This window comes from Bos grunniens, chromosome 15 (genome assembly GCF_055505025.1).
Source record: "Bos grunniens cultivar Pamir isolate PY7600 chromosome 15, Bosgru_T2T1.0, whole genome shotgun sequence".
Taxonomy (NCBI): Eukaryota; Metazoa; Chordata; class Mammalia; order Artiodactyla; family Bovidae; genus Bos; species Bos grunniens.
Window position 1 is genome coordinate 54,035,886 of NC_141179.1, and position 21,522 is coordinate 54,057,407.

Sequence of the window (21,522 nt, forward strand, 5' to 3'; positions counted from 1 at the left end):
TATGTGTTGAAATGCAGATGTTAGGAGTATGTCCGAAAAATCTCTGTGGTAGTAGGAGCAGCATTTTGAGGTGCAGATTATTGCCTTTTAAACTAAATGGGAATTACTCATACGTTGGTAAAGTTGGGTAGTCCCTGAAACTTTTTTTTAAAAGGAAGATTAGAAAGAAGTGGAGGCTGTTCTCCTGGCAATAATTTCTAATTGTAGAAAGTACTTTTTCTTTAACTTGTGCCTGGCCAACTCAGAAAGTTTCTGTGGCCTTGGCAAAGTTAATCATATTTAGATTCTGAACAGGAAACCTTTGATAATATGCCCTAAATAAAGCCTTATTACTTTTCAGAAGTATAAATGAGAGAGAAAGAAAAAAAAAAGTCTGAGGGGACTTCCCTGGTGTTCTATGGTTAAGAAACTGCCTGGCAATGCAGGGGGTGCAGGTCTGATCCCTGGTCAGGGAACTGATACCCCTCATGCCACAGAGCAAGTGAGCCCTTGCACCACAACTAGAGAGTCCACGTGCTGCAGTGAAAGATTCTGCATGATGCAACAAAGATCCTGTGCACCACAATTAAGACCTGATACAACCAAATAGATTTTTTTAAAAATCTGAGAATTAGTGCAGCATTGGAATAAAGAGCAGAGACTTTGAAGAGTGATGGAACTGGAGTTGAATCCTGTTACTGCCACTTGGTAGTTGTATAACCTTGGGGAAGTTGCTTTGTGTACCTAATTTGTTTTCTCATCTGTGAAATGGGGATAAAAATAACTTCGAAAGTTTTATAAGAATTAAATAGAATCATGCCTGTAAATTGGAACAGTGACTCACTGCTGTGTACAGTAAATGTTAGGTACTACTGCTACTGTATCCCTCGGTCTAGACATTAAAATTTCATTCAAGATCCTTAGAATCTATTATAATATGTTTGGCATGCCATGTTATTGTATTATATATACTCAAATTAATATATGCATAGATGAGTTTGTGAGTGTAAGTAAAATTAAAGAGTTCTGCTCTTAGTTTTCCAGTAGGAATTCAAGTGTAACCAGCAAACCAGAAAAATAGGTCTAGACTAAAGTTGTAGTTTACTTCCGCAGAAGTTTTTCTATCAGAAGTAGGTTTACACATTTACTGAGCAACTACCAGATTTATTTGATTCTTTTAAAAGATATCTTATTTTACTTAGTCACTATAATTTAAGGCAGAAAGAGTTTAGATCAATTGAATTTGCCCAGGTTCATACTGTGTTAGGAATTACAGGGAAATAGTAGGAACTATGAGGAGTTTGAACTCCTCTGTTATTCCAAACCATATACTCCTTTATATTTCTAGCACCTCTCTCTCAACTTGGGAAACTTTAAAAATTATCAGTACCTAGGCCACATCCCAGATGGTTTAAATCAATTTCTAGAGTTAGACCTAAGCATCAGTATTTTTATAAACTTCCCAGGTAATTTTATTACATGGATTGAGACCCACTAATCTGTTTCAGTGCCTAGTAGAAAACGATATTCAATAAATACTTGACTGTTGAGAGAATACATCCTTGATTGCCCAGCTGTACCACTGTAATTCATTCCGTATTATAGTCAACCTAGAGTACTTCTGTATTCACTTAAATATTTAAAAGGGACTTTATATTATACTTTATAAATACCCACGGTTTGGTCCCATAGCATGTAAAAGATCTCAGGCAGTAGTTAATGTTTTGCTCCTAATAGAATTCTGAATTTCCTTCATTACTGGAAAGAAGAGTAGATATGGAAGTAGAGGAAGACTCAGGGTTTCTTTCTTATGTTCCATCCAAAGTTGAAGACATAGGTTGTAAGTAGATATTTATTGCTTAGCTTTGTTTTAAAATGATTTAATATTTTTAAATGATACATGGTTCAGAAATAGAAAGGGATGTGCATTGAAAATTGTTCCTCTTCACCTCCTAGTCATAGTTCCCCTCCCAGGTTACCATCAATGTTATATCAGTATACTTCCAGAGATAGTCTGAACATACATAAGGAATTGCATTTATATGTATTTCCCATTTTTACCCATATGGTAGTATGTGCATCGTGTTTGTTTACTTCACAGTGTATCATATCTATAAATAAGGAATTTTATCAATACATAATTGCTTTTTATAACTATTGTTTAAATTTATTTTAATCAGTTACCTGCTGATATTTAGGTTATTTTCAGTTTTTCTCTATTACAGACAATGGTACATTGAATAGATAAGTCATTTCAGTTCTGTGTAAGCTTATCTTCAAATAAATACCCAGAAATTCAAGGTATTGATATGGCCAGTGTGCCATTTGGTTGGGAAATGAAATAGAAGCATGAAAAAATATGGAAGATTAAAGGTATGACGAAGCAATAGTGACCAAAAATTATTGTAGTAGGAACAATATTGAACTGGATTGAAAGGATAGGAATGAGCCTATAGCCAAGAATAAGGTGAGAGAACTTGTGTTGTTATATACATGTAATATATTTGTGATTAAAATATGCTAATAAAATTTCCTAAAATCCTAAAGTTTTTATACATATTTGAGCTTTTTAAAACACATTTTAACTGTATAAAAACTCTTCATATCTTTATGAGAAAATATCTTACTGTTTTCATTTCAGGTTTAATATTTTGATCAAGATTTTATCTTTTCATGCGTGACTATGTTTTATTTGTAATCTCTCTCTTTTTCTTACCCTTAGCCCTGGAAGAAAGCGGGACTTTTCTCCTGTTCCTTGGAGTCAGTACTTTGAGTCCATGGAAGATGTAGAAGTAGAGAATGAAACTGGCAAGGATATATCCTTTGCAAACTGGCTTATTCCTTAATAAATTTATAGTGTCTACAAAGATTTGTATAGTTCCTAAAATGTTCTTTATTTTTGCTGTTTATTTCATTTTTATTCCGTCTGTTCCTTGCATGACATGGGATGTTACTTGTAAGACTATTAATATCTTATTTGGCTATAATTGTCTAATATATGGGAGGGGATTAAGAATTAAATTCCTGAAACTGATACATCTTTTGAGGGGATGGTTTCATGAGTAAAGTGAGTTGAACCAGTTTAGTGTCTAGAAGCCAGGAATTATGTCCCCATTAGGGCAAAGGGAATAGTTCGGTGTTTTTTTTTTTTCCATTGAAAAAGTGGTCACACAGCTCCCATGCCTCAAAAACAGGTCTGGTGTCTCAGAAACTTCTCCATAAGTGCCTCTCAAGCTTGGAAGGCTGTAGCTTTGCTTATAATTTGGTCCTGTCTGAATTTTCTCATTGGTATCATCATAACTAAGTAATCAAAAATTTCAGTGAGCAAAAGCTTAGATATGTTATCTTTAACTATTCATACACTTTTCGAGTTTACAAGAGTGGTTCAGAAGGTCCAGTCCTACTCCTTCTGCATGGAGGAGGCCATTCTGCCCTTTCCTGGGCTGTGTTCACGGTAAGTAAGTAGTTGATAGTGGAAGTTAATGTTACCTCTGTGAAACTATCAGCCATGCCGTGTAGGTCCACCCAAGATGGACGGGTTATGGTGGAGAGTTCTGACAAAATGTGGTCCACTGGAGAAGGGAATAGCAAACCACTTCAGTATTCTTGCCTTGAGAACCCCATGAACAGTACGAAAAGGCAAAAAGATAGGACACTGAAAGATGAACTCCCCAGGTTGGTAGGTGCCCAGTATGCTACTGGAGATCAGTGGAGAAATAACTCCAGAAAGAGTGAAGAGAAAAAGGCAAAACAAAAACAACACCCAGTTGTGAATGTGCCTGGTGATAGAAGCAAAATCTGATGCTGTAAAGAGCAATATTGCATAGGAACCTGAAATGTTAGGTCCATGAATCAAATTGGAAATCAGTCATATCAAAGGCAAATTGGAAGTGGGCAAACAGGACATGGCAAGAGTGAATGTCGACATTTTAGGAATCACTGAACTAAAATGGACTGGAATGGGTGAATTTAACTCAGATGACTGTTACATCTACTACTGTGGGCAAGAATCCCTTAGAAGAAATCATAGTCAACAAGAGAGTCCAAAATGCAGTACTTGGATGCAATCTCAAAAATGACAGAATGATCTCTGTTCATTTCCAAGGCAAACCATTCAGTATCACAGTAATCCAAGTCTATGCCCTGACCAGTAGTGCTGAAGAAGCTGAAGTTGAATGGTTCTATGAAGACCTACAAGACCTTCTAGAACTAACATAAGATGTCTTTTCATCATAGGGGACTGGAATGCAAAAGTAGGAAGTCAAGAAACACCTGGAGTAACAGGCAAATTTGGCCTTGGAGTACAGAATGAAGCAGGGCAAAGGCTAACAGAGTTTAGCCAAGAGAATGCACTGTTCACAGCAAGCACCCTCTTCCAACAGCACAAGAGAAGACTCTATACATGGACATCACCAGATGGTCAATACCGAAATCAGATTGATTATATTCTTTGCAGCCAAAGATGAAGAAGCTCTATACAGTCAGCAAAAATAAGACTGGGAGCTGACTGTAGCTCAGATCATGAACTCCTTATTGTCAAATTCAGACTTAAATTGAGGAAAGTAGGGAAAACCACTAGACCATTCAGGTAGGACCTAAATCAAATCCCTTACAATTACACAGTGGAAGTGAGAAATAGATTCAAGGGATTAGATCTGATAGAGTGCCTGATGAACTATGGATGGAGGTTCTTGACACTGTACAGCAGACAGGGATCAAGACCATCCCCAAGAAAAAGAAATGCAAAAAAGCAAAATGGCTGTCTGGGGAGGCCTTACACATAGCTGTGAAATGAAGAGAAGTGAAAGGCAAAGGAGAAAAGGAAAGATATACCCATTTGAATGCAGAGTTGCAAAGAATAGCAAGAAGAGATAAGAAAGCCTTCCTCAGTGACCAGTGCAAAGAAATAGAGGAAAACAATAGAATGGGAAAGACTAAAGATCTCTTCAAGAAAATTAGAGATACCAAGGGAACATTTCATGCAAAGATGGGCTCAATAAAGGACAGAAATGGTATGGACCTAACAGAAGCAGAAGATATGAAGAAGAGGTGGCAAGAATACACAGAAGAACTATACAAAAAAGATCTTCACGACCCAGATAATCAAGATGGTATGATCACTCACCTAGAGCCAGACATCCTGGAATGCGAAGTCAAGTGGGCTTTAGGAAACATCACTGAACAAAGCTAGTGGAAGTGATGGAATTCCAGTTGAGCTATTTCAAATCCTAAAAGATGATGCTGTGAAAGTGCTGCACTCGATATACCAGCAAATCTGGAAAACTCAGCAGTGGCCACAGGACTGAAAAAGCTCAGTTTTCATTCCAGTGCCAAAGAATGTTCAAACTACCGCACAATTGTGCTCATCTCACACGCTAGCAAAGTAATGCTCAAAATTCTCCAAGCCAGGCTTCAACAGTACATGAACCAAAGCATATTCTAAAACTCTTATCAGTAGTATGGTATTGGCAGAAAGAAACCAGAAATAAGCCCATGTATAAAAATAAGTTAATATAAAAATCGCAAATGGATTAAACTACTGAATTTAAAAAGATGAACATGAATGTGAAGTCGCTCAGTCGTGTCCGACTCTTTGTGACCCCATGGACTGTAGCCTACCACGCTCCTCTGTCCATGGGATTTTCCAGGCAATAGTACTGGAGTGGATTGCCATTTCCTTCTCCAAGGGATCTTCCCAACCCAGGGATCGAACCCAGGTCTCCCGCATTGTAGACAGACGCTTTACCGTCTGAGCCACCAGGGAAGTCCATGTAAAAAGATGATAAGAACATTAATATATGGTGTTGGGCAGCCCCATGAAGTGGAAGCCATTAAAAAAAGGTTGATAAGTTCAACTTTACTGAAACCAAAAATTCCAAGGACTCCAAGAAGGCTCCATGGGGAAAAGATAATCTCTAAAATAAATGGTGTTGGGGAAACTGAATAGCTCCATGCAAAACATGTCTCTTTCTCACACACACAGGAATATTCAGCCATGAAAAAGAAAGGAATCTTGGCTTTTGCAACCACATGGAGGACCTTGAGTGTGTTGTGTTAGATGAAATAAATCAGATAGAGACAAATAATATGTGTTCTCAGTTATATGTAGAATCTAAAAAAGCTGACTTCATAGAAATAGAAATTAGAATGGTGATTGTCAAGGGCTAGGAGGTGGGGGAAGTGGGGAGATGTTTGTCAAAGGGTACCAACTCCCAGCTGTTAGATGAATTAGTTCTGGGAATCTGTTAAATGTACAGCATTGTGACTGTAATTAGCTGTATGGTATTCATACTTGAAAGTTGTTAAGATAATAGATCTTAAATATTATCCACACACACAAATGATGATTATGTGAGAGGCTGGAGGTTATTGTGATAATCATTTTACATATACACATGTATCAAATGATCACATCCAGTGCCTTAATATTATATGTCAATAATATTTCAGCAGAGTTGGGGAAAAAGATCATAGGAAACATCCAAAGAGATGACATTTAGATGGCAAATCATATGAGCTTTTTTCTCCTCTCTTTCTTACTAATTTTTATATTTTTATAATGTGACTATATTAAAAACATGTCAATTAAAAATGAAATGAGAAAATGTGATTTAAGAGCTTTGATTTATCTTATACATTGACTGTTATGTTAGTAGCTTACCTTGGTTCTCATCTTATTTTTACTGCTAGTTGTATGATCCTGAGAAAATAATTTCCTATCTCTTGACTTCCGTTTCCTCATTCATGAAATGTAGGGGTTAGCCTAGATAGTTGTCCTGTCGTTTCTTTAAAAGTTAAAAAAGTGTTGATGATGTTTACTAACACTAATTGTGATGTATTAATGTCAAAGAGTCTAGTTCATTTGAGGAAGAAGATCCTCAATTTTAGGTTTGTTTAAACCAGTAAAATTGTACTGGCTCATGATATTATGATTTCTTTTTCAATATATTTTTAATTGGCACAAACGTGTACTGCTATCTTAAATGAATCTTTGGTAGATTTTATGACTTGTGCTGCTTTCAAGGTTATTTCATTATCTGAGTGTCACATTTGTGTGATGTGCTGAACCAAGATACAGACTGACTCACAGTTCTCACCTAGAGAATTTCCTTCTAGAATAGGGAAGAGATAACCAGTGAGTGTGGACGAAAATCATAGGTGATGGCAGAGTTCAGAGGGGCTTTGCTTAGAGGTGCTTATTCTGTTTCATGGAAAGCTAGGAAGAGTTAAATTTGAGGGATTTCATATTTTGAAGTTGGGATAGAGCCAGAATGTGTATCAAAAAAACAGTCATTAGTTTTAAATATTTTCTTTAAAGGGGAATTCCTTTAATTCTCTTGGGATCCTTTATTTCTGATGGCAGTTCACCCAACAAAGTTATCATTGGTAATGGGGAAAGATTTGCTAACCTTGATGTATCTTAATACTTTTCCTTTTCCTCCTAGGCAGCAATCATTAGTAGAGTTCAATGTAGGATTGTGGCTTTGGATCTTCGAGGTCATGGTGAGTGAAGTTCTTAATTACTCACTGACTCAATGACACATTTGCCAACCCTTTTGAACAGTGTAAAGTATTAAAAAGTTCACTGGGTCTGGTCATTTCCATTTGGGCATTTTGAGGGAAATCCTAGCTTTTAGTTTTCACAAATATTTTATAAATTCACACACATATATATCTTGTTGAGAAAATGTCTGCTAATGTAACCAAATTCCAATGCAGGTGGTGTATAAGGAATGTGGAAATACCTGCTACTGTAATTATCCTCCTTCTTTGCTACTGTAATTATCCTTCATAAAGATATGTCTGTAATAGAAAATCCTTGCTGTGCCTATCATGTACAATTATAAAGTCCCCATTTCATTATCCTAAAGTGAGATTTTTGGAAGACAGTACTCTTGATTTTATCATTTATCTCCTTGGGAATTTTATTTTTAAAATATTTTCTTTTTAGGTGAAACAAAAGTCAGGAATTCTGAAGACCTGTCTGCAGAAACAATGGCAAAGTAAGTAATACTGTTTATACAATCACCTGGCTTACATTACTACCATAAATAATAATATATCTTTATGGCTTTCCTGGTGAGATTGTTGAACAATAAATAACAGAACATTTTACTTCTTTTTTTTCTCTATATCTAGTGTTTCTTTACTATTTAATATTGAAAGAAACCTCTGGTTTCTTGGTGTATTCAATATGATGGTCATCATTTAAAATGATGCCCTGAAAATTCTTCAGGGAACAATTTAGTCTGTGTTAGCTTTTGAAAAGTTTCCTTCTGTTCACAGAGTTGAATATTGAATAGAATCTGAATATCTATTGGGGACCCAAACTTGAAAAATAGTTGTTTACAAAATGCCCTCTAAGATGTTCTTATGATATCCTGCCCACATGCTTTTTCCAGCTTTATAGTAAGATGGGAACAAGGTATTAAAGAATAACTGATTATACCCTGGACCGCAAAGTAAAAGATGAGTATAGCACCTACTGCTGCTGCTGCTGCTGAGTTGCTTCCATCGTGTCCGACTCTGTGCGACCCCATGGACTGCAGCCTACCAGGCTCCTCCATCTATGGGATTTTCCAGGCAACAGTACTGGAGTGGGGTGCCATTGCCTTCTCCCATAGCACCTACAGTGGCTCTCAAACCTGGCCATTCATCAGAATTATCTGAGAAATGATTTAAAGTACAGATCATTCAGCCCTGGCTCACACCTCTTGAATTCATGCTTCTACCAGTGGGTCTGGGCATTTATATTTTGATAAATTTCTATAAAGGAATCTGATGCAGCCAGTCCCATGACTGGTATCTGGGAACCACTATTCTGTATTGTATGGGTTTCCCTGGTAGCTCAGTGGTAAAGTATCTGCCTGCCAATGCAGGAAACACGAGTTTGATTCCTGGGTTGGGAAGTTCCCCTAGAGTAGGAAATGGCAACCCACTCCAGTATTCTTGCCTGGAACATTCTATGGACAGAGGAGCCTGGTGGGCTGCAGTCCATAGGGTCACAAAGAGTCGGACACGACTGAGTACATACACATACAACGTTCTATTTTGTAAACAGGCTTTTTCAAGCTGCCTTGCTTTTAATACGCGTGCTCTGATGTGTTTAATGCATGCTCTCTCAAGTATTTTTTTGGCACCAAAAATACCTTGTCCCTTCTTTCTTTAGCAGCTTGAATCTGGATATAAGTAAAGTTGAATCTGGATATAAGTTCTGTTTTTCCTTCAGAACCCGAATTCATGTGGCCAAAATTGTATCATTATAGTAGATGTTTTTTATGTGATTTTTATCTTCCAGGCTTTATTAAGTGTAAATTAAACATTTATTTAGAATAAATTATTTGTTTTAATCCATAGTGTAAATATTGTCACCTTTTTATCAATGAGGAAATTGGCACAGTAACTAACCATGTGAGGTCATACAGTTAATGGACCTGATCTGTGATCATTCAACCATACTGCTTGGCAAAGAGAGAGAAATAACAATGTGTGAGAACCATTCCACTCAATAATCATGTGCCTGAGAAACCATGAAAGGAGAGCCAAGAATCTGCTCCCTCATTTTTTTCTTTATAATGTGAGAACAGTAATGCCTGAAATAATCAAGCATGTGATACCCATAGAAAGATTTTCAGATGATTTTTAAAGGGTACAAAAAAGTGAAATATATCATCTAAGTGGCCAGGCAGCCAGACAAGGATGTGATAGCTTGACTGACATTCAAGAAGAAATTAAAGAATTGATGATGACCTTAAGGAAATATTGCCTAATCATGTATGAATCTGGGACAATCAGAGAAATCAGATAGTAATAAACAAGGAAAGCTTAATATAAAGATTTATTAATTATAACGGGATTGGAGTAATGAGGAATTGGCTAGTAAAACGTAAGAGCTCTAAAGAATATAGGGTTAATTAAGTTGATTATGGGAATCAATGTCCCAGTGTATACATGTCAAATCATCACATTGTACACTTTTTAAATATATTATAATTTTATCTATCAGTTACATCTCCGTAAAGCTGGGAACAGGTTTGAAAAAGAGAAGGAAAGACTAGAAATAGCAGATGTAAGAAGCAGCCACTTCCTATTTCCCCTCAGACCGAGACAGCACCTGAGTGGAAAAGATTGAGATCCCCTTGTTGGAGAGGGCACTAATGATGGCTTACTGAAGGTGTAGAAGTCACTTTGATGCTTTGTTGGCAGAACTTGCCAGAAATCTGCCCTTTCGGGTTCAGGGGAAGCTGTTCACATGGAGTTGTCTCACCAGCGGCACTCTGCAGCAAAATTACCGGGGATGGTTCCAGAGATCTGCAGTACAACATAATGCCTATAGTTAATGATGCTGTGCACTTAGAAGTTTGTTAGGAGGGTAGCTCTCATGTAAAGTCTTTTTACCATGCATATGTGTGCACACACACACACACACACACAAGCAGCACAAGGAATCTTGAAGGTGATGGATGTGTTTATTCCCTTGATCATGGTGATAATAACAGAAGTTGATCATGGTGATAACAGGAGTTGATCATGGTGATAACAGGAGTTGATCATGGTGATGATAACAGGAGTGTATACTTACCAAATTGTATACATTAATTATGTACCGTTTTTATATACCAATTATACTTCAAAAATCTAGGGAGAATAAAAGAACATTAGGGATGAGGGGATGGAGTGTTTGGAGAAACCTTCTGTGTTGCAAGAGCTGGTCACTGGAAAAGCTGTGTGTGCTTCAGGTCCTGGATGCTAGACAAGCTACAGGAGCTTGTGGAGTCAGTGCACACCAGGAACAAAACCCTCTTTTTCTGCAGTATCTCTCCTTTGCCCTCTACTGGCATAGCTTGACATCTTGCCAGCTAGCAAAGGAAAAATATTTAAAGGCCTCATCCAGTTATTGTGGAACATGTAAAAGGTGAATAAGAGCTAAGAGATAATAAGTTGATAACTCACACAAAAAGTTCAAAAGAAAATAAATGATTAAAACCTTCTGTAGGAACTGAAGATAATTACCAAGAATCAGAAGAGTCAACAAGTTGGATTGTTGCTGAAATAGGTGAAGCAATAAAACATTTATATTGTTTCTGAATTCAATCACTCTGTGAAACAAAAATCTTAAAATGGGCATTTTAATGGGCAGTTGGTGGGTTTTCAAGTAGCCCTGACAGCATGGTTTTTGCCTTTCATATCAACTTAGAACCTAAACTCTATGTAAAATGAAACTCCACTGAAAGTAAAAGAGCCAAGATTCGAGCTCAGCTTACTCTGATACTCCATTTTCTGTTATGTCTGTGATATGCTGTACTGCTTCTCAGGAAATGAACTAGTATTAATAAACATAACAGGATCCCCCTAGATAGCATCTACCAAAATTGTATATCCAGTTACTAACTAATCTTTCATAGCATCCTTTTATTTTACTCATTATACTTAACAAACCAAAACTTTTAGCCTTAAATTTAACTCTGAGGGAATATTAAAAATTATTTGTTTTTGCTTATAAAATTGAGTGGCCTGCTTATTTCTCATTCACACTGTCTGTAGATATTGCAACTATCCTATTCATATCTATAATTGTTGTATGAGATTTTTAAGATTAATTCCTTCAGAAATAATATTTATTTTTGCCATTCTGAATACTGTGGAGAACCATATTTGAAAGACTGTGTCCCTGCATTCACAGCTGCTATATGGCTGACAGTGCGTGAGTGCCTGAGGTATGTAGTGACATTGAGCAAAACAAAACTGCTTGAAGTTGCCTGACTGACTCATTCCCAGAAGACAGTAGAGCCAGTGGTCTCTAGAAACACACCTTACTTACTCTTCCTATAGCAAAGAAGGCCCATACACGAATGAAAAACAAAGTTTCTGCTTTACTTCTCCTTTTCAAAGCTTTGGGGTTTGACTTTGTTAAATAGATTCACTCATAATTAAAGACTAGAACAGAAGCCAGTAAAAATTAGCTCTGAACATTTTTCTGGTTTCTCAGAACACTAAGTTTGCGTTCATACTTCAAGCAAATTTACATGACAAGTTGTAAATAATAATTAATATTTGTATAACACCTTACTCTTTTCAAAGTAAAGTGATGAAAGTACTCTTTTCACCACTGAGTGTCTCAGTAATCCTCAGAGCAATCCAGAATAGTAATTGATATCCTTATCTTCATGTTATAGATGTTGAAACTCTTAAGAGATTAAGTAGCTAATCCAAGTTCACACAGTAAAAAATAAACTAGGTCTGCAGTTCATCTTGCAGTTGATGTCGAACCGCTACATTATAGTGCTTAAAATTGTTTTCGTGTTTCATGGATAGGAAACTGAGGCATAGAGCAGTTGAATGATTTGTTCAGAGTTTCAGGCTTATTTTAGGTTTAAAATAAAGGTAGATATTTATATAATTGTACTAAATGTGTGGAACAGTGAAAGTGTGATGTAAAGCGAAATCAAAGTTTTGGTTCTTAGCTCTTGTTGTATAGGTACTGGGGACTGTGTTAGGAGGTTTATTTAGGTGCATTTGCAAGATGGTCTATTAGACCTTTACAGTCCTGGGATTATTAGTTACAGACCAAAGGAGAGAATTAGGAAAGAAAACTATTTTTACAGTGTTGTTAGTAATATTCCATGCTTTACTTCCTTCTCTTCTCTGCAGAGATGTTGGCAATGTGGTTGAAGCCATGTATGGGGACCTCCCTCCTCCAATTATGCTCATTGGACATAGCATGGGCGGTGCTATTACAGTCCACACAGCATCGTCGAACCTGGTGCCAAGCCTCTTGGGTCTGTGCATGATTGATGTTGTGGAAGGTAAGTTTTCTTAGTGCTGACTAAATCAAAATCTTTGACTTATTAAAGATATCCATGGTAGATTATTGTTATCTTTATTGTTGACTTTCATCTTGAAGTATGTCCCTCTGTCTTTTGTATCTTTTTTTTTTTAATGTTATTTTGTAGCAAAAGCATTCCAAGTATTTTTTTATTTAGATATAATTGACATTTAACTTTTCAAATGTACATCATCATGGCTTGTTATATGTGTATATTGTGAAATTATCACCACAATATATCTAGTTAACATATGTCATCACACACAGTTACAGATTTGTGTGTGTGTGTGTGTGATGAGAACTTATAAGATCTTACAAATTTTCACATATGCAATATGGTATTATTAACTATAATCACCATGCTATACATTACATACCTAAGACTGACTTATTTTATTAGTGGAAGTTTGTACTTTTCACACCTTCACTCATTTTGTCCATACCTCACATTATATAGTTATTTTACATACCATGAGAAACTCTACATAAACATCGTTTATGGCTGCATAATATTTCAATTGTATGTACATCCCATAGTTTTAATTACTATTTAAAAAGAAACTGCCAGGTTTTTTCTGATCCAGCCTCAGAAGTCACACTATTGCTTGTATAAGTTAGCTCTATTCAATGTGGAGGGACTACTGAATACCAGGAGGCAAAAATCACTGGAGGACATCTTAGAAGGAGGCAATCACATTAGTCTTCTGAATTTTCTTAAACTGCTTTTTCCCTCCATAGTCACTTAATTCTGTCATTGAGGGCAGATACATAGTATATAGTTGACTCTTTAAGTTATGTTGACTCAGAATATGTTAAGTACTGTGGTTAAAATTTTTTGTTTACCATCTAGGTACAGCCATGGATGCACTTAATAGCATGCAGAATTTCTTACGTGGTCGTCCTAAAACCTTCAAGTCTCTGGAGAATGCCATTGAATGGAGGTAACCCACAAATTTATATAATCTATATTTTAAATGTTAGGTTTTAGCTTTTCTTTTTCATCAGCTCAAGCACCAAGTTGAAGGGAATGGTTCAATTTCCAAGCCTTAGCTTTGTTGTAATATCATGTATGGAAACATTTACATAAAGAGCAGTTTTAAAAAATAAACGTTTTGGACTTGGCTCAGTTGTCTAAAACCCATCCTTTTTCTAATATACTATAGTACCTCCTAGAATCTTAACAATTATGGATTATCTGCTATCTAGCTGTTCCCATCGCTAAGGTGAGATTTTGGACTAAATGAGACTGTAAGGCCTTTTGCAACTCTGATGTGCCATGATTCTAGATTCACTTTCTCTGTTCCAGAAAAGGTGGAGAAACAGATGGCTGTAGGTTCCCTTCTCGGTTTTTATTTGCGTTTGGCCTAAATAAAAACCCTTTGCTAAATAGTTTTCATAGAAATTACTGATAGAATTGGCTGTGGTTTCCACTTAAGTAAAGGCTGTTCAGTCATTATTCACTAATTCAATAAATTATTTGACCATTTATTAAACACATATTTATTGAACACTTTGTGCTAAAGGGTAATGATGCAAAGACAAGTAAAACACTGTCCCTCCCCTACAGAGATCAGTTTTGGGATAAAACGTCTTTGGTATCCTTTTTTCCTACCTATTCCTCAAAATCCATTTCTAGTCCCCTCTTCAGAACACTTCCTATAACTCCTCCAAACCACCCTGGTCATTCCCTCAGCAAAATTGCTAAAACCTTCAAGTCTATATTACATTGTACTGTTTACCCCTAAGTCTTCTAATCCTTCTTTAAGGGACATGCTTATATTGTTAATTTTTATTTCTGTCTTAATGCTCTTCTGCATCATAAGATCAGAAGTTATTCTCTATTTCTTTTGTACTTTCATATAACATATACCATACTGCAGGTGGCTTTAGCAGGCTGAATGTATTTATTTACTGAGTCAGAGATATCGAGTGAGAATTAAGAACCTGGCAAATGTATCATAGGCATTCCTTCTAGGACAGAGGATCTCATGCCAAATGTGGCTTGCCAGAATGATGTTTGTGTTTGATACGGTTGCTTTTGCCTCCCCTGTTTACTACCATGATGTAAGATGCTCTCTTGGGAGTACCAAAGATGGCTTAAGCAGCCACACTGAGAATGCAACTGCTACTAGCTCAACATGTACCTTGGGCCCTGCCTGCCTCCCCAGTAACAACCAGTGAAAAAGTTATTACAGATAGCTTTTAAAATTTATTCAGTTAACACTTTTTTTTTTCAGGTACCTGAGATGTATCAGTACCTGATCTAAGAACTGGGGATGAATTAGGCTTAGTTCCTTTCATCAAAAAGCTGGAATACATACAAGTAATTATATAAATACAACACAACAAAGGAGGTACAGAAGACAAGTACCCAAACCAGTCTGAGGGTCATAGTGCACCTTCTCTTAAGGGGAGACAGAGTCTTGATTCTAGTGTCAGATGTGGGATAAGCATTCTGTTTGTTGAATGTTAAAATGTTCTGGGTTCTATGCGAGCCACTGATTTTTAGATATCTTTTGAGCGTAAGAATCAGAAAGAATACTACCAGCTTTTTGGTAATTTTATTTTGTGTCTGAGGGATATCTGAATAGTTTATGACTCATGGCTATTTTGGTTTTTCCAGATTTGAGGTGGGGACAAGATGTTGAAATACAAGACCAATCTATTTAATCCAGTAAAGATTTAAAGCAAAGTGAATTTCTGCTTTTGTTTTCTTGGTCATGCAAATAAGAGGCAGTAGGGTGTAGTCATTAAAAGCCTGGGCTTTAAAGTCAGAAATGGATTTGGATCTTGATTCTACCACCTAGATGCTTTGAGGAAAGCAGAATAGGGGAAGCAGTTGAGGAGGAAGGGTGATAACAAAAGTGAGAAATTGGTAGGAAACAATTGTAGAAGAGAGTAGTGCTGGTCAGCATAGACTGTGATGGCAACAGAGGAAGTTATATGGTCATATTTGGAATGTATTTTGAAGTAGACTGATAGGATTGCCTTATGGATTGTGTGTTGGGAGAGCAGGTGAGGGGAGATGCAGCATTCAAGGATGACTACTAGGTTTTTAACCCAATAATTGATGAATGATAGAGACAAAGAACAGCAGATTTGAGGGCAGGTACGGAGAAGGCAGTGGCACCCCACTCCAGTACTCTTGCCTGGAAAATCCCATGGACAGAGGAGCCTGGTAGGCTGCAATCCATGGGGTCACTGAGGGTCGGACACAACTGAGCGACTTCACTTTCACTTTTCACTTTCATGCATTGGAGAAGGAAATGGCAACCCGCTCCAGTGTTCTTGCCTGGAGAATCCCAGGGACAGGGGAGCCTGGTGGGCTGCTGTCTATGGAGTCACACAGAGTCGGACATGACTGAAGTGACTTAGCAGCAGCAGCAAGGGGCAGGAATCAGGACTTTTATTCACATGGTCAAATAAAAATATTCTCTTTGAATATGCAAAAAAAAAAAAGGCAAAGATTGAATGCAGTCATTTAGTTGATAGAAAAAAGATCCAAGTACTGAGCTTTGGGATACGCTACAGTATTTAAAGCTTGGGAACGAAAGCAATATCCATCAAAATAAACTGAAAAGGCACAGTTGGTGAGATAGAAGGAAAGCAAGAGAGTGTTAGCTCTCTCTTGGAAGAAGAAATGATCTTTGTCAAATGCTGCTGAGAGATCAAGTGAGGTCAAGACTAAGAAATGACCATTAGGATTGGCCTGATGAAGGTGACCTTGACAAAGGAAATCTCTGAAAGTAAGTAGGAGATAAAAAGCTGATGTATGTTGGGGATGTTGGTTGAGGAAAGGACGTGAGGTGACAAAGTGGAGAAAGCAAGTAAGATAACTTTTTTGAGATAGAAGATCAGAGAAGTAAGGTAGTATCTAGAAGTGAATGTGGGGTTGAAGATGTTTTTAAAAGATGTTTTATAATATCCACTAGACGTTTTATGTAATATCTACTAAAGGGAAAAAATGACACAGATAAGAGACAGGATGAGTAAAGGGACAAGATCTTCATGAACAAAAGAGGATTGAACCAGTGCCCAACGTTGGGCTTGAATAGAAACAGAGATAACTTCATATATTCAGTACTCTTCAAGGTAGAGTATATATGATTATAATACAGGTAGATTTGTAGATTCAGTTGGTGGTGGAAAAATGAAATAGTAATTCTGATTGCTTCTTTTTATCATTAAAATAAGAAACAAAGTCATTATCTAAAGGGGGTTACAGTATAAAATTTTATGTGATTTTTTTTTTTAAGCTAAAAAATGATATTTAAAGAAATGTGTTCTGCTGGCTGGCTTCAGGCAGTGTTTTCAGGTCCCCTGGGACAGGCAGTCATTTTTCTTGGCCCTTAGTCAACTCCGAGAAGACTATTCTATTTAAAGAGTGAGCTCCTAAGCCTCTATATCATGGCATGTAAGACCCTCCAGAAGCTAACCCCTGCCTGTCCTGCTCTGTCACACTCTCCTGTTATCTCCTCTGTTCCTCCTTGCTCTCTTCCTTCTGATTTTTTCACATCACAGTACCTTCGTTCACAGTGTGCCTTCTGCCTGTTTTACTCTGACTACCCTCTTTTATCTTCCACTTATCCTAAGTCCTCAGTTTAGGCAAGACTTTGGGAAGTTTTCTCTGACTTCATTCAAAATAAATGAGGTTCATTGGAACCTTACTCTATTAAAATTATTTGTTTCACTTCTTTCTCCCCACTAAATTATGTGCTTCTTGAGTTCAGGCATGGGATATGGTATCTACCTCTTGGTAAATATTGCCAGGACTTAAGTGATTTCAGTGCCTTAATTTTTACTGCTTGGCTTATCACCATAATAACGAAATGGGAAGTAGTGGTAATCTCCATAGTAAGCTACATTGATAACTGCACCTTTTTAGTAGCTCCCACAGAATCGCAAAATTGTTGATTTGACCCTGCTGATATGATAAGATAAAGAGGAATAACCTTCTTTCTCCTGTTTCACTTTTCTAGTGTGAAGAGTGGCCAGATTCGAAATCTGGAGTCTGCCCGTGTCTCAATGGTTGGCCAAGTCAAACAGTAGGTTTTATTTTTTCCCCCTTGCACTGGTTAGAGGCTGAAACATAATGAGGAATTACAGGTTGCTTTTTTGGTCATACATCTATTCTACCATGTTGGTGAATACCTTCATTATTTTAGATAATTTTTATAAGAGAACTCAGTTTGGCCAGTTGTATAGATTTTCTCTTCTTCTTTTTTTTTTTTTTTGCAGAAATCCCAAAGCCAAATAATGTCTTCTATATCAGTGGTCTCCGACCTTTTTGGCACCAAGGACTGGTTTCATGGAAGACAATTTTTCCATGGACTGGGGGGCAGAGGGGGGATGGTTTGGAGATTATTCAAGCACATTACACTTATTATGTACTTTATTTCTATTGTTATTACATCAGCTCCACCTCAGATCATCAGGCATTAGATCCTGGAGATTGGGGACCCCTGTTCTGTATAATAATGGATTACCTTATTAGCATAACTATAGGTGTTGTAAGATGAAGATTAGCGTTCACTCTGGTGCTGGCAGCCATGGTTTCATTCTGGTAACAGTCTCCTAAGCCAAACCTGGTTGTGAGGAAATCACGTTATAAAAAGCTTTGGCACAGCCTGAGTGAAAGTCAGATTTTAAGGGTGAGCTAAGATTATTTATTATTTAACTCCCCTGGTGTCTCAGATGGTAAAGAATCTGCCTGCAATGTGGGAGACCTGGGTTTGGTCCCTGGGTTGGGGAGATCCCCTGGAGAAGGAAATGACAACCCACTCTAGTATTCTTGCCTGGAGAATTCCATGGACAGAGAAGAGCTGGGCGGGCTATAGTCCATGGGATCAGAGAGTTGGGCATGACTGAGCAACTAACGCTTGACTTTGAAAGATTATTTAGCCCAGTTGATCGTCCTAGATAGGGTTACATGAGTCCTGGGTATTGCTGTGTAGTCACAAAATAAACTTCAGGTGAATTGGGAAGAGGTTGCCTGCCAGGACACACAGGGAGTACAAAGGTGGATGAAAATGATAATGGCATTATTAAATGCCTGCTCTTTGCCAGGCATTGTGCACGGCATTTTATATACACTGTGTAATTTTAAAACCTTGTATAATGGAAAATTCTCAAACATACACAAATAGAATAATAGAATGATCCCAGTGTACCCATTACCCATCTTCAACAGTTATGAACTCATGTTTCATCTGTGCCCCTATTTATTTCCCCTAAGGACAAAATATTTTGAAAAAAATTTCAGATATAATTTCCTTTGCAAAATTTTAGTATGCTCTAAAAGGTAAGGACACTTTAAGCACAGTCATAAGACCAATATCACACCTAAAAAAATTAACAATTCCTTAATATCATCAAATGTCTTTAGTATCTACGTATCTGATTGTCTTAATTTTTTTTTTTAGTTCAAACCAGAACTATAATAGGAATTTATACATAGCAATTGATTGATAAATCTCTTAAGTATCTTTTAATCTATAGGCTACCCTTCTGTGTCTCTTTTTTTTCCCCCTGGCAGTTTATTTGTTGAGGAAACCTGGTTGTTTGCTCTGTAGAATCTCCCACAATCTAGATTTGCTGATTGATTCCTTAAGGTATAATTTAACATGTTCCTTTATTCCTTATATTTTCTGTAAATTGCTAGGTCACAGGTTTGATCAAATTCAGGTTCGTTTGTTGTTATTTTGGTTTTTTATTAGTTCGCAAAGAATCCACCTGCAACGCAGGAGATGTGTACCAGAGACTTGGGTTCAATCCCTGGGTTGGGAAGATCCCCTGGAGAAGGAAATGGCAACCCTTTCCAGTATTCTTGCCTAGGAAATACCATGGACAGAGGAGCCTGGTGGGCTACAGTCCATGGGGTCACAATAGAGTCAGATAAAACTAAGCAACTAAACAGCAACAGCAATAGGTGATGTCGTGTACTGCTGTTAGGAAGCACATAATGTCTGGTTGTCTTTTTTTTGTTTGTTTTTAATATTAGTGGCCATTGATGATAACTACCTGGATTCATTCATTCATTTCATTCATTGATTTGCACTACCTCATTTAATCCTTACAATACCTCTTCAAGGTAACTCTTTTATATGGGGGGAAATGGAAGTTCAGAAAGGTAAAGTGACTTTCCCAGGATCACATAGCTAATGAATGATAGAACTCATATTCTTAGAACTCAAACTCCTATGTATTTGACTTTAAGGCCTACATGATGGATTTTATATCCAAAAGAGCAGTTTGAGTAGTAATATCTGGCAGGCACAATGCAGAGGCTTTAAATAAGCTGTGAGACTGCTCATTTTTCAATGCTTGAATATTTTGAGATCTGATTTATTTAAGCAGTGAAGAGTTACATGGTTTGTATTCAGGTAGTTCAGTTATCTTTACATTTTTACTTCAAGTGATGTTTTCTCTAAATATGTAAAACTGTGTGTGTAAGAATCTGTGTTTTAATTGTCACTTAGATGCCCACTGGAACCTTCCTGCCCTTCTTGATCTAGGTGTAATTCCCCTGAACCTCCCAATTTACTGCTGTGGAAGCCCAAAGCACATATTGTTTTGTTAATACTTTGACCTAATTGTGAAACTTGACACCTCAAGTTCCTAAGAAAACCCCCACTTTACAAAATACTTGTGAACATACACATCACTGAAGGTTTGGTAGAGAAGACAGAAGTTACCATTCTTAAAAAATCTACACCCGAAGTTTGACTGACCCTTCAATTTGTCCCAGTCTCTCTTTATCTTGCTTGTTCTCTCTCCTCGTCTCCCTTCTCTCTCCTTTTTCAAGGGCAAAATGATAGATTATCATGAAGAACAGACCTTGGCCCTAGCTGCTACCTAGGCTCTTGAGGTTTTACTTTTAACACCTGTCAATGTATTTTTGTTCAACGAGTTCTCTTTAAAAGAAATTATGGTACCAGCTGTTCCTGTAATAATTTTTCTACCTAATTATATAAAATAAAGAGAGATTATTTTTAGATGCAAAACAACAATAATTGGTTGGATCAGATGCAGTAATCTCTAAGGTTTATCTGGCCCTGGTTATTGTAATTGCCAGTTTCTGTCAGCTAATTAAAAGTGGGGGCCTTTTACCAATCTGTTCCAGCCTTGTTGTACTATGCACCATGCTTTAGAGTTAACTGGGCCTGGATCTGCCTCCCAGCCGCATCCACTCATGAGCTAAATGATCCTGGACAATTTTTTAACTCTTCAGAGCTATTTTAGGGGATTGCTATGAGTATTATATAAGATAATGCCAATAAAACTCTTGTCACCATGCCTCAGGAAATGGTTACTACCTTCTGTGGATCAGTAGTAGCTCAGACGGTAAAGCATCTGCCTGCAATGCAGGAGACCTGGGTTCAATCGCTGGGTGGGGAAGATCCCCTGGAGAAGGAAATGGCAACCCACTCCAGTGTTCTTGCTTGGAAAACCCCGTGGACCATGGATCATGGATCATGGATTGGCAGGTCACAGTGCTTGGGGTCACAAAGAGTTGGACATGACTGAGTGACAAAACATTCATCGGTGCAAGAACCAGAAACCAGCCCTTGGAGTATAGTGAAATGTTGGCCATGACCTTCCACTTTTGTACACTTTTAAATGCACATTTTTCACACCCTCCTCCCAGAGCATTGTTAAATTTTAACTAGTATTTGATTATAAAAACCCATAAATAGCTTCTCTAAGGTAATTTGTGT

General features: G+C 37.2%; 2 protein-coding genes across 9 annotated transcripts in view; one reads left to right on the top strand and one right to left on the bottom strand.

Annotated features, from left to right (window-relative positions):
- PPME1 (protein phosphatase methylesterase 1) overlaps positions 1-21,522 on the top strand; it is a 50,042-nt gene that overhangs the window by 18,254 nt on the left and 10,266 nt on the right. For all 6 annotated transcript variants that reach the window (XR_015142173.1, XR_015142175.1, XR_015142174.1 and 3 more), the window contains exons 2-8: positions 2,702-2,795; positions 3,341-3,433; positions 7,425-7,482; positions 7,931-7,982; positions 12,631-12,785; positions 13,656-13,746; positions 17,785-17,850. Coding sequence is in view for 3 of the 6 variants with exons in the window: in XM_086340764.1 (XP_086196890.1) it covers positions 2,702-2,795; positions 3,341-3,433; positions 7,425-7,482; positions 7,931-7,982; positions 12,631-12,785; positions 13,656-13,746; positions 17,785-17,850 (609 nt within the window). In the remaining 3 variants the exon portion in view is untranslated. The remainder of the gene's footprint in view (positions 1-2,701; positions 2,796-3,340; positions 3,434-7,424; positions 7,483-7,930; positions 7,983-12,630; positions 12,786-13,655; positions 13,747-17,784; positions 17,851-21,522) is intronic.
- Positions 9,799-21,522, bottom strand: part of P4HA3 (prolyl 4-hydroxylase subunit alpha 3) — a 72,386-nt gene continuing 60,662 nt past the window's right edge. For all 3 annotated transcript variants that reach the window (XR_015142169.1, XR_015142172.1, XM_086340746.1), the window contains exon 14: positions 9,799-10,290. Coding sequence is in view for 1 of the 3 variants with exons in the window: in XM_086340746.1 (XP_086196872.1) it covers positions 10,243-10,290 (48 nt within the window). In the remaining 2 variants the exon portion in view is untranslated. The remainder of the gene's footprint in view (positions 10,291-21,522) is intronic.